Source organism: Gopherus flavomarginatus, chromosome 4, assembly GCF_025201925.1.
Source record: "Gopherus flavomarginatus isolate rGopFla2 chromosome 4, rGopFla2.mat.asm, whole genome shotgun sequence".
NCBI lineage: Eukaryota > Metazoa > Chordata > Testudines > Testudinidae > Gopherus > Gopherus flavomarginatus.
Window position 1 is genome coordinate 15,343,734 of NC_066620.1, and position 12,490 is coordinate 15,356,223.

At 41.1% G+C, this 12,490-nt stretch overlaps 1 protein-coding gene across 12 annotated transcripts in view; it reads left to right on the forward strand.

Annotated features, from left to right (window-relative positions):
• The window catches only part of EHBP1 (EH domain binding protein 1), a 282,634-nt gene that overhangs the window by 105,936 nt on the left and 164,208 nt on the right, over nucleotides 1-12,490 (forward strand). For 8 of the 12 annotated variants that reach the window (XM_050952010.1, XM_050952011.1, XM_050952015.1 and 5 more), the window contains exons 7-8: nucleotides 2,972-3,111; nucleotides 11,822-11,926. In XM_050952010.1, the coding sequence (XP_050807967.1) occupies nucleotides 2,972-3,111; nucleotides 11,822-11,926 (245 nt within the window). The remainder of the gene's footprint in view (nucleotides 1-2,971; nucleotides 3,112-11,821; nucleotides 11,927-12,490) is intronic. The other 4 variants (XM_050952014.1, XM_050952017.1, XM_050952018.1 and 1 more) reach the window with 1 other exon arrangement.

The window sequence follows — 12,490 nt, forward strand, 5'->3', positions numbered from 1 at the left end:
TTAATGACCCTCTATTGTCAGCCTTATATCAGTACCCTTTGGAATTTCAGTCCAACATAGAGGTAAAAGGACAACAGAGAAGACACAGAGCTGCACATTCAAAATGGCATTTGCATCTTGGTAAAGATACATATAGAGAGTTCATAATCTTGCACAGATTCCGTAAATTGTACAAAGTCCCCAAATCATCACAGCAAACTAGCCCCTTTTTTTTCTCTCTTTCTTCCTCATGGCAGAATATGGGGCTGGCAGGATAGAGAGGCAATGGGACAGGGAGACCATTGCTAAGGTGGTCTATTTCACATGCTAATTTTTTTCAGGAATGTTAACAGCCTGTGGCCGGCTTTGGCTGTCTTGATGGTATCTGTGGATCCTTCCCATTCTCATATATCACACTTTTCTACCCCAGAACTGTTTTTGGTACAGGGATTTCCAAACTGTTCCATCATGTGGGACAGATTTTGGCAGAGATTGTCTTATGGACCACCTATCCTGCCATTCACAATTACACAGACAATTTTCTCCCCCGTTTGCCATCTCATAACATCCCTTTGGAAACTAATGAATGTATTGACATGTAAAAATATTAGAAATATATTGTATTTATAGCTGTTGTTTAATGCAATTTAGCAGCTGGAAATGAGGGAAAGGAGCCATCAGCGGGTTACCAGCCTCCTCTTGAACTATCAACAGGGAACCTCTGTTTTAGGCTGCTGGATACCAGTGTTTGGGGCCCTGATTCATGAAAGCAAATCTCTTCAGGACAGCACTTAAGCGTGTGCCTAAGTTGCATTGAAATTGATGGGACTCCAGAATATGCTTAAAGTTAAGCATGGGGTGAGCTTAAGTCAGGGGTTCTCACAACAAATTTTTTTGGTGGCCTCCGAGTCTGGTCACCAACTCTTGCTGACAATTCTTCCTGAAATACTTAATTAACTTTAGGAAAAACAAATGAATTGCAATGATTTGGACAGGTATATGTGCATATTTATTTATGTAGGGGGTTTTCAGACTCAGTAATAAAAATAATTTACAGTTGTCTCTATTCTTTACTGGACTAAACAGAATAGAAACACACATAAGGCACTCAGCATGTTCTTGTCTTTTTGTTGTTGTTTCTTTTGCTTTTTTGGTTGCGCTTTTTATTTTTTCCTTCTAAGACTTGCTAGCTGGTAAATCTGCTGTGAAAAGTGATATTTGTGTGTTGGTTATTATCGCTTTTCACAGCAGACTAACTCAGCTACAGCAAGCCTGGGACAAATTAAGCCCTGAATGGGGAGGCGAGCAGGGAGGCAGCAGGGCCCAGGGACAATGGCAGGGGTGGGGAGCCTGGGACCGGCGCCTGGAACCAGAGCCTGCCACCATGTGGATGGAGCCTGAAGCCCCGTGTCTGAAGCCTGCCTCTCCTACTCCTGGGAAAGAGGGGAATTCACCAGCTGCTGGCACCTCCAGAGCTGCTGGTTAGTTGATAGGTTCTTATCTTGGAACTTTCCCACTCATGGGGGGGATAGCTCAGTGGTTTGAGCATTGGCCTGCTAAACCCAGGGTTGTGAGTTCAGTCCTTGAGGAGACCATTTAGGGATCTGAGGCAAAAATCTGTCTGGGGATTGGTCCTGCTTTGAGCAGGGGGTTGGACTGGATGATCTCTTGAGGTCCCTTCCAACCCTGATAGTCTATGATTCTACTAGAAGATTCAGATTCTCTAGTTATCAGTTGCCAGTGTATGTCCTTTACTATGCAGACCATTTGAAACCAGTGTGATTTCTTGGATATTAGTTTTAATAATAATAATTATTTATCTTACAGTGGCACTTAGAGGCATCAACTAAGATCAGGGTCCCATTGTGCTATGTGCTTTTCAGATATATAGGAAGAGACTATCCCTGCTCCAAAGAGCTCACAGTTTAATTAGTATACTGAACTTATCAAGGCTATGCAGATGTGTAAAGTTACTCATGTGTAGTTTTTGTGCAGGATTGGGGCCTGGTTTGTACTTGATCTGTAGTTTACTACCATAGAGGATGGCTTTTAAAGTAACTTTGTACCAATGTCATGAAAATGTATCCACCCAGGCACAAAATCTGTGCACCCTGTTTTACCATGGTTAACTTGTAACATGGAGAAAGGGAAATTAATGATATTTTTTACTTGCCTATTTTTTAAAAAATTGCTTTAGGCAAGTAAGTGAATAGACTATTGCAAAGCTGCTATAAAATAGCTTGATTAAACAATAGAAAGTTATTAAAATAGTTTTTAAAAAATTGAGTCCAGCCATGTTTCGAGAATGACACTGTGAACTTGAAAACATTGGTTGCTATGGAAATAGCACTTTAGAACATCCATTGCTTTAAATCTTTTGTCTGCAGCCATGTTTTCAACAAGATTCGGTTGTAATCCACACTCCAGTGGTGCATACATGCAAGGGACAGAAATTGGCCCATAAAATATAAAAAAAATTCTTGTTTATGTACTTATGAATTTAGGAGAGAAACTGTAGTTCACAGACAGTACTGTGAGTCTTAGGAGAAGATGGTGGTTCATAGGCACTAGGTCTGACCAAGCACCCTCAGCTTATATTGAATGACCCCCAAAGGAAATAAATTATTGGTCTGTATAACTTCAGGACAGATTTAAAAAATTGTAAATGGAGAGGATTAAATTGACCCTTAATGAAAGCATTTTTTGCTTTTAAGTTTTTGGCAATGAGAAACTTGTAATCTATAAATTAATGCTATGAACATATACATTCATATCTTGTTCTTACAAAGTATTCTTAAGACTACTTCCAAAGCCCATCAAAGTCAACTGAAGGCTATCCCTTGACTTCAGAAGGTTTTAGAGCAGGCCCTTAGTAAAGAAAAGGAAACTTCTTTCGGAAAAATAGTGTTTTAATAGTAAAATACTATCAAATGTGACTTGAACAATATTGCCTTTTAATGATTTGTTTGATGTATTGGAATTTGTGGTATAGAGATGAAGACATGCAAAGCCTGGCTAGTTTGATGAGTATGAAGCAAGCTGACATTGGAAATTTAGATGATTTTGAGGAAGACAATGAAGAAGATGAAGAGAACAGAGTGAATCAGGAGGAAAAGGCTGCAAAAATTACAGGTTGGTCTTGTCACAAAGGGACATAAATAAGATATTATTTTTTCCCTATAATCAGGAAAGTTCCATGGATTTTATTCTTCTATTATGTGAATATGCTTTCTTATAAAACAGCAATTTAGGATAAACCAACTGCATATATTATAATAATACAGCTACATATGAGGCTAATTTTTGCAAACTTCAGAGACTTCATTTCTTTGTATCGCATTTTCAGAAGGGGAAGCCAAGGAGAGGTGTAAACAGAGCAGTAGAAGGACAGGAAAAGAGATGGGAACAATCAGGAGGGGAGAAAACAAGAGAGGGCAGAAATGGAAGAGGAAAATAAATATTGGGAGAATAACTGAATAAAAGTGGTTCTGTGAATGGATAGAGAGGCTCAACTTGATCATCAGCAAACAGGGGACCACTCCTAGGCAGGACCCAGTGAGGTTCCCCATAGTGAAAACAGTCTAAAGAATCATCTGCATTAGATAACTGAGTTACATGTTATAGCTAAATGGTTATTGAACTTCTTGATCTCAAAAGGGTTTAGTGTGCCTGAGGTGGCTAGTGTGGTGAGTGCAAATCAGATCAGCATGTCCAAACACAAAGCTTCCTCCTACAGTTGTTATGCCTGTGTATTGTGGCACCTGTCCCACAATTTCAGGCACAGCTCTCTACTTTCTGAAATATGTGTTTCAAGCATTGAATGTATACTGATTAAAGATGACCTGCAAAGGATTAAAATAGATTGGGTTGTATAAAGATGACCTTAAACTTTTTCTTTTTTGTTTACGTGCATAAGTCATGCATGTTTTTTCCCTAAGAAATATCAAGAAAGTCAGGACAAGTCTTCCCTGATGGACTTGTTGGGGTTCTGAAATGAAAGCTAGCTCTTCTCAGCTCTTACCTGAACAATGAAGATGATGAATTGTTAAGAGTTCTTCTCCTTGCTATTCAGGCATTTGAGTTAAATAACAATTTCTAATGTAAGAAAAGATTCTGGAGGAGGAAAGCTGCCTTTCATGTGCCCTCAGTCATAAAGAAGCAAAAAAAGGCACAAACACATCCCCTAGTGCAGTGTTTTCAAAGTTTGGGTCACAATCTAGTACTGGATCGTGGCCCGAAAGGCACTGGATCGCCTTGCTCAGTGACCTGGTAGCTCTGGTCAGCAATGCCGACCAGGATGTTAAAAGTCCCATCAGCAGTGCTGCCCAGCTAAGGCAGCTGGTAGTGCCTACCTGCTCTGACACTGCGCAGTGCCCTGGAAGCAGTCAGCAGTGGGTCTGGCTTCTAGGCAGGGTGGCCCTGGGGCTCCGCACACTGCCCCTGCCCTGAGCACCGGCTCCTCTCTCAGAGCTGGGGGCTGGGACGGTGCCTGTGGGCGAGAGCCGTGCAGAGCCGCTTGTACTGCGCCGCCTAGGAGCCAGACCTGCTGCTGGCCACTTCCGGGGCTCAGCGCAGTTCATGGTCCCAGGACAGGCGGGAAGCCTGTCTCTGCACATTGGCTGTGCTGCTGACCAGGAGCTGCCAGAGGTAAGTCCCCGCCTCAATCTCCTGCCCCAGCCCTGAGACCCCCCCAAACCTGGAACTCCTTCCTGCAGCCGGAACCCCTCATCCCCAGCGCTTGCACCCCCAGCCCAGAGCCATGACGCCCTCCCAGACTCCAACCCCGTGCCCCAGCTCAGAACCCTCTCCCATACCATGAACCCCTCATTCCCAGCCCCACCCTGAAGCCCAACATCCGTTGGGTTGTGGGCATCAACAATGTTCTTCAACTGGGTCCCCAGAAAAAAAGTTTGAAAACCACTGCCCTAGTGTATCAGGTTACCTTTAAAAAAAAAAGTTAATCTAAATAATAGTATGGGGCTCTGCGGTTTTAATAAGATGAGTGAGAGGATGCCAAGTGGAGCCAAGACCAGCAATGTAATGACTCAGCTGATGTGTTGGACCTGTATGGAATGGGATGGCATCTGGGGTAGACTATGACAGGCTGCAGAAATGGTTCTCTTGAGTTGTCGAGGGCTATTCCTGAGTGTCACAAGGAGCACTGTGGGATTGCATTGGGAAGACTAATTGAATCATTGGAGTTGCGTCATTGTTCTTCTCGTCCTCATTAGCACTGAAATGGGCCAGGCAAAAGCAGCTATGACCTAGTGCTGTAGTGGTGCTTAAAACACCCGTGAAACATTACAATCACTTTTGTTTAGCTTCTAGACTACTTCAGTTTCTGGTTTTTAAGGCTTTGATCCTAATCTTTAGAGCCCCAACCAGGTCAGGACCCAGCTATGTCAGTGACCACATGTCCATCCGTGCTCTACTTTTCCGGGACAGTGCAGTTCACAAAGCCCAGGATGAAATGTGTGAGAGACTTGAGATAAAGCGTTCTTGGTCAAGGGGTGGAATAAAAAGAGGCTGATCACCTTTAAGACCCACCTCTCGGAGAAGCTTTTCCACCATATCCAGAAGGATTTAGGTACACACACAAAACAGATAAACTATAATCAGGAATAAAAACTAAAAAGCCCCACAAACCTGAAGCAAGGCCTCCCATAATTAGGGGAAAAGGAGGAGCAGAAAGCTCCATAAAGCCTACTAAAGACCCTGTGGGAAGACCTACTTTACCTAGGAAATACCAAGATATTGCTGTGATGGTGCAACAGAAAACCCATATGTAAAAAGGCTGCCAGATGTAGAGTACCAGCTCCTGGCTCACATTTCTATCCCTTTTGCATTGTACCACGCAAGGTGGATGGAGAGCTTCTCTAACGGGGATTCCTGCAATGGTCGGGGAGTCCCCAGCTGGTCTAAAGCCAGTGTAGTTAAGTCTGTGCCATCCACTTTACTTTGCCGAGTGTAGCTTACAGCTGCTTAAAGCTGCTTTTTCCCTCCTCCATACACTTACCCTGAATCCTGCACGAGTCACAGCTTGGTTCTGGCCCAGAGAGCATTCCCACTCTCTGAACTGGTGATACAATAGATAAGTTTGGTATTTATAACAGACCTTCTGAATCTCTACTTGGAAGGCGGAATGATGAATGCCTTTGAGCAAAGAGTATTCCATATCCAGTCAGTACTCAGATTGAGATTTTTCAGGTTTCATTTTCTTTCCATGCAAAACCAGTTTGTTTTTGTTGTTGTAAATGTTGCACTCTAGGGCTGTGTCTACATTGCAACTCCATAAATGCTAATCTCCATCTCCATAATCTATAATCTCCATCTCCATAAGTGCTAATGTGCACAGTGAGCTTCTCCCACTGACACAACTTCTGTCGTTCGGGGTGGTGTTTTTTTTATGCCAACAGGAGAGCTCTCTCCTGTCAGCAAAGAGTGTCTTCCCCACACGCACTGCAGCGCTGTAAGTGTAGTCATGTCCTAAGACCCACAAGTAAAAAGCCTGAAAGGAAAAGGTCAGCCTCAGAGACGGTTTTGTTTTGTTTGCTGCAACTGCTGAACTATGCCATTAGCTGAACATCTTCTGTTTGAGAGAGGTGAAAAAGGGAACTGGGAAGTGGGAGGGAGGGTGGAGGAGAATGCTTGCATGCAGTTTCCCAGAGTAGATGAAATAGCATAAAGAAAGGACTATAAGTAATCGGGGAAAAGTAAATATTAAGGTCCTGTTCCAATATCCATTGAAATCAGTGTAAAGACTCCCATTGACTTTGATGGAAGTTGGACTGGATCCTAAAAGAGCTACAGTAAATATATTGAAAGGAGAAAGAAATGAAACTCCAGGGAAACCTAAGAACCAAAGGAGGAAAATACCTACAGTAGAAAAAGAGACGGCAAACGTGGAGTTAGACAAGACACAGCTATTTTGAAAAAGTGAAAATATAGAAAGAAGAAACAGAAAGAGGTAGTAGGGCACTATAAAAATCAGTCTTTTGAAAATAATTACATTCACAGAACCATTTAAAGCTAATTGAGAATAAGTGGTGTCAGCCACTCTGAACACTTGTTTTCTGCCTACATTTTCTCACACATTGCCTAGTTAGGATATTGCAAGACAAGGACCCTGTGCTGTTCTCACAGACTCAGAGTAGCCTTAGGCCACTTAACCTCTCTCTCTCTCTCTGTTTTCCCAACTGTAAAATGGGGATAATAACACTTAACTACTTTGCAGGGTGTTTTGTAGATTAATTGGTTAATGTTTGTAAGAGCTTTGAAGATATAAAGTAACATACTGTACAAATAGTAGTAGTAAGTGGAGTTATCTTTCTTTTGACTCAAGGTCTAATCACTCAGAGCTGTCTCTTTCATTGTCTGGAGATTGAAAGATAGCTGTACTGAAGGATGTATGTGTAGAATGAATTCTGAAGATTTTAATTGCGCAAACTGTTCCTTTTGCAGTATACTGTGAGCATTGGATTTGGGTCAACATATGACTGTAATATAAATAAATAATTGTAATTTCATTATCATGGCAGCTGGCGTGACCCCCTCGATAGATGAGGGGAGTAGAGAGATTGATCTCGGTTCTACTCCTAGCTCTGCCCTGATGTGGTGTGTGACTTTGAGTATGTCATTGAACTTGTGTGTGCTTCAGTTTCTTTGTCTATAGAATGAGGAAAGCACCTCTCGAAAGCAGTTTGGGATCTGCGGGTTGAAAGCACAGTCTGAGAGTTGCATGTAATAACAGGCTTTCCATTTTTAGCCTTGTGGGAAGGTCTGCGGAGATTAGAACCCAGATATGTGGGACAGCTGATGCCTCCATGCCACAGCCCAGCAGCTGCAGTAGGGCTGTTGGTATTATCAGATGTAAATTCAGTTGGGACAAACCCCACAGGAAGTACCATCTCAGAAGAGCAGACTGACAGCTTCCCTCATGGCCCCTGATTCTAACAAGATGGTCTCTGCTGCCAGTTGTAGTGGCAGACCGGCCTCTCGGCTCACTCTTGGGCCTGGTTTACACTGGGGGCGGAGGAGATCGATCTAAGATACGCAACTTTGGCTACGGGAATAGCGTAGCTGAAGTCGACTATCTGAGATCGAATTAAAATTACTTAGTTCACATCCTCACGGCGCTGGATCGACAGCAGTGCCCCCCACCCCGGTTGACTTTGCTTCCACCTCTTGCACTGCTGGAGTTCAGCAGTTGATGGGAGAGCGATCAGGGATCGATTTATTGTGTCTACACTACACGCAATAAATCGATCCCCGATAGATCAGTCGCTACCCACCGATCTGGCTGGTAGTGTAGATGTACCCTTGGACTCCTGACCCTAGGTTCCTGACTCTGCCTTTGACTCATGGTTCCTGACACTGTTCCTGGCCTCAGACCACCACTGCTCAAACCACTAGACCTGTCCACCACTGCTCTGACCATAAGACATGACCGCCCAAGCTGCAATTGTGACACTCTATTGTCATTACATAGTAACTTTAAAAAAATCCATTAGCCTGAAAGTATCTCTTTTTACATTTAAAAAGAAAGTCCACTTAACCGCTCGGTGTTATGTGAACTTGAAAATAACATACATTTTCCTGTTTTTAATGTAAAGTTACAAACTTTTTAGCTACTGGGTAATTTAGAGAGAGAGATTTTAAAATTGCAGAATTGTCATACTTAGGCCTCAATGAGCACAAGTTTCTTTGCCGTACTTAAAACATTTGATTAATAATTAAGAAATTTAGTATAGCTATGCATGCTTTATTTCTTCACTTAATGTTTCTGAATAGGCACCCAGGCCCTGATGCAGCAGTTGATAGTATGCTGGCTGCTGCACCTGCACAGAGACCTATTGACTTCACTGGGGTTCCATATGGACTCAACATCTAGGCAGACTGCTGTCAGTTGTGGAGTCTTGAGCCTAAGTGTACTTCAAGCACAGATCTCTGAAGAATCACACATTGTAATACTGATCATCCCAACCTTCTGCCAGATGCCAAATTCTCCCTTAGGGCCAGATTCTGACACCTTTACTACTCTTTAGTAGCACCTAACCACACACACAGTCCCATTTACTTCAGTGGGTTACTTGTAGACCAAGATAATGTAAGTAGATAATAAGATGTACAAAAGAGGATATAGCCCATAGATTCCTATGCTTCCTATTTCAACCCTCCAAATATAGTATAGACCATTTTATCCTGTAATTAGAGACAATGAAATGCATATAGGTGTTTAGGGCAGCAGATGGGCCCAGATGATTCAAACCACATCAAAGAATTCAGTGTCGGCACCATGTTTTATTTAGTCATTTGTTCATAGTTATGCTTTATAAGCTTATATTCTGCTTTTCTTTGAGTAAAGAAATACATGTGTCAGTCTGTTTTGAGTCCAAAAGAAATCTCAAAAATGTAGCTACTACATTGTTCAGATTTCCAGCAAGTTTTTGTATGTTGAAGGAGCTTATGACTCCTAATCTGACTGATTTCAATTTTTAAGTCCTACAAAACCGATTTTGGGGTCTTTTTCTTATATAGGCTCCTATTACCCCCCACCCCGTCCCGATTTTTCACATTTGCTGTTTGGTCACCCTATTTACAACCAGTCTCATAAAATGAAAGGTTCTTCTGATCCCAAAAGAGCAGCCACGTACCCAGGTCAATATATAACTTGGATCTTACCCAAAAATCACGCTGATGCCAATCCTTCAGTATCTAAAATCTAAAGGTTTATTCATAAAAAGAAAGAAAGGTGAGAGTTGAAGTTGGTTAAAGGAATCAAATACATACAGTAATGGCAAAGCTTTTGGTTCAGGCTTGTAGCAGTGATAGAATAAACTGCTGGTCTAGTCATTCTCTGGTTGCTTCCTAGTCATTGGAAGGACCTCAGTCCCTTGGTTAGAATGCTCCTCAGTCCAGAGATTTAGGCAGGACAGGGCAAAATGGAGGTGTTTCCAGGGCCATTTATATCCTCTGCCCTGTAGGTGGAAACCCGTTGTTTCAAACAAAAACTTCAGTGGAAGTAATGGAGAATCACAGGTGACCAGATAGTGTTTGGAGTCACATGGGCAAGTCACATGTTCATGCCCCATTTCGCTCAGTCATTACGGGAAACCACTGCCTATACTCCAGACAGGACGTTTATAGGACAGTCCACTCGGTGTAGATGAGTGTCTCCCATGGTCCATTGTGAGTTAAGAGTTCTTCTGATGGGCCACTCAATTAGAATAGTCCCTCCAAGATATGCTGGCTAACTACCTCCTGAGCGTTACCCCAGTAGCAAACATTTGAAATCCAGGTATAGAGTCAATATTCCTAACTTCAAATACAAAAATGATACATGCGTACAAATAGCATCATCCTAACCAGCAAATCATAACCTTTTCATAGACATCTTACATGCCATATTTTGTACAAGTTCTCTTACAAATATATAATAGTGGTTGCAGCAATGATCTATATAATCATATTTTAACCAGATAACATCACAGCAACGCTGTGGTTGCTCAATTTTTACCTCTGTGTGATTTGCGACTTTTTTTTTTTTATCAGTTTGGAAAATAGAGATTTCTGTTTGACCAACTTTAGGTTTCCAGTGATAGTTTTACTTTTCCCAGACACCAACTATGTACAGCGTAGTTAAAGTTGAGTACGTATCAGTAACTTAAAGGTAAAACATTCCAAGGATCTCAAAAGCCTTATGTCCCACCTTGTAATGACACTATGCAATTACCGTACAATTCTGCTTAATGCATAATAGTTCATAGTCCTATATTAGATTGAACTGATTTTTAAAGATGTATTAGATTTTTTTTTAAACTCATTGTTTCTACCAGATGACGTAAGTGTTGTAAATTTGGGAGGATACACTGTATCCTTCATCTGTAATTATCGTAATTGGTTGAATCCCTGCTTTGAGTGCAAACTCAACTCAAGCTTAATTATGGAGTCATGAGTTATGCTTCCATAATACTTTCCTCGCTGTTTTTAGTATTTGTTTCATTGTAAATTGGCGGCACATGAATTCCCATTGCTTTTCCTATTGTTTTATCATCGTGTCTTGATTTCCTCCAAGCTGAGTCAGCATCATTTTAAGCAAGTGCATAAAGCCTAAAAGTAACAATACCCAGATTATTTTAACTCAGAAGGAACCTTAATGCAGTTATATGGTTCTGTTCTAAAATGTTGGTTTCAGAGCTATTCCCGAAGGGCCAGATCCTACCCTCTAATCGCATTGCCATCTATTCAATGAGAAAGGTATTACTAAGAATGGCAGAATCGGCCCTAAATTACTGCAGCCTCTTTTATTCTGTAGTACGTTAGTGACCATGTTTAAAATTATTATAAAATTGGATGTCTCTTAGGTGGAAAATTGATGGAGATTGGTTCTTAATGAGGCATAATCAAAGTATAGATGTCTGATATTGCTGTAGCCTCAATCTTTTTTTATTAAACTAACTTTATACTATTGATTTCAAGTTTTACTTAACCAACAGGGAAACTGTTAAAATAACTATATTTAGCATAGCTAGTTTTTGGATTGATGCCTGTGTTCATTTTAAGTTTTTTTTTGTTTACCTTAAGACTGCTGGTCATGGGCACCCATCAAAAATTGTTCAATATGTGTCTTATTGTGTTCCTTCTCATTAAAATAGCACCAAAGTGTTTCATACAGGTGCATAAGTGTATTATATATCACTGTAATGATTCATTCTGGATGTATTCTTTTCATTAACAATAAGTGTCCTCTCTTTCCCTGTTTCTCTAGTAATAGCATGCTTTCTACAGCTTTTTCTTTAAATAACCCTACCTTACATTTGTCTTGACTGGCTTCTGTTTACAGAAATTGTAAACCAGTTGAATGCTCTGAGCAGCTTAGATGAAGATCAAGATGACTGCATAAAGCAAGCAAATATGCCTTCAGCTAAATCAGCCAGTTCCTCTGAAGGTCTATGAGCTTTCCTCCTTTCTTTCTGTTTCTGATTGTCTGTATTTACTGTGACTTGTTACCTTTTGACTTCTGCTTGTATTCAGCTGTCACTTTTATCATTGTGCTTTCCATCCAGTGTGATTTTCAGTAATTTGTAGCACATCCAACAGGTAACAACACGATAGTCTCTCTCTCTTCAGCCACTGCATTGTCACATGATTGTGAATAGGAAAGAAAAACCACATCATTAAAACACAATTTGTGCAGTGAATAATGCTTAACCATTATAACTTGACAAAACGTTCCTTCTCTGACTTTACGTGAATGTTACATGCAAAGAAGAGAATTGACAGTGAACAAATACATGAATCATTCATATTTTGAAATCAAATTGCTGTATTCAGCTTTCTAGATCCACTGCAAAATTTATTGAATCAGATTAGGTCCAGAAGGCTACTGTGGCAGTGTGGTGGGTTACTACTCACCAATGAACACACATTTTATTTAATTCAATTCTTCTGGCTGGAAACATTGGTGTGCTACAAAATACATTAGTTTAGTTCTGCGGTTGGTAGTGTGCTC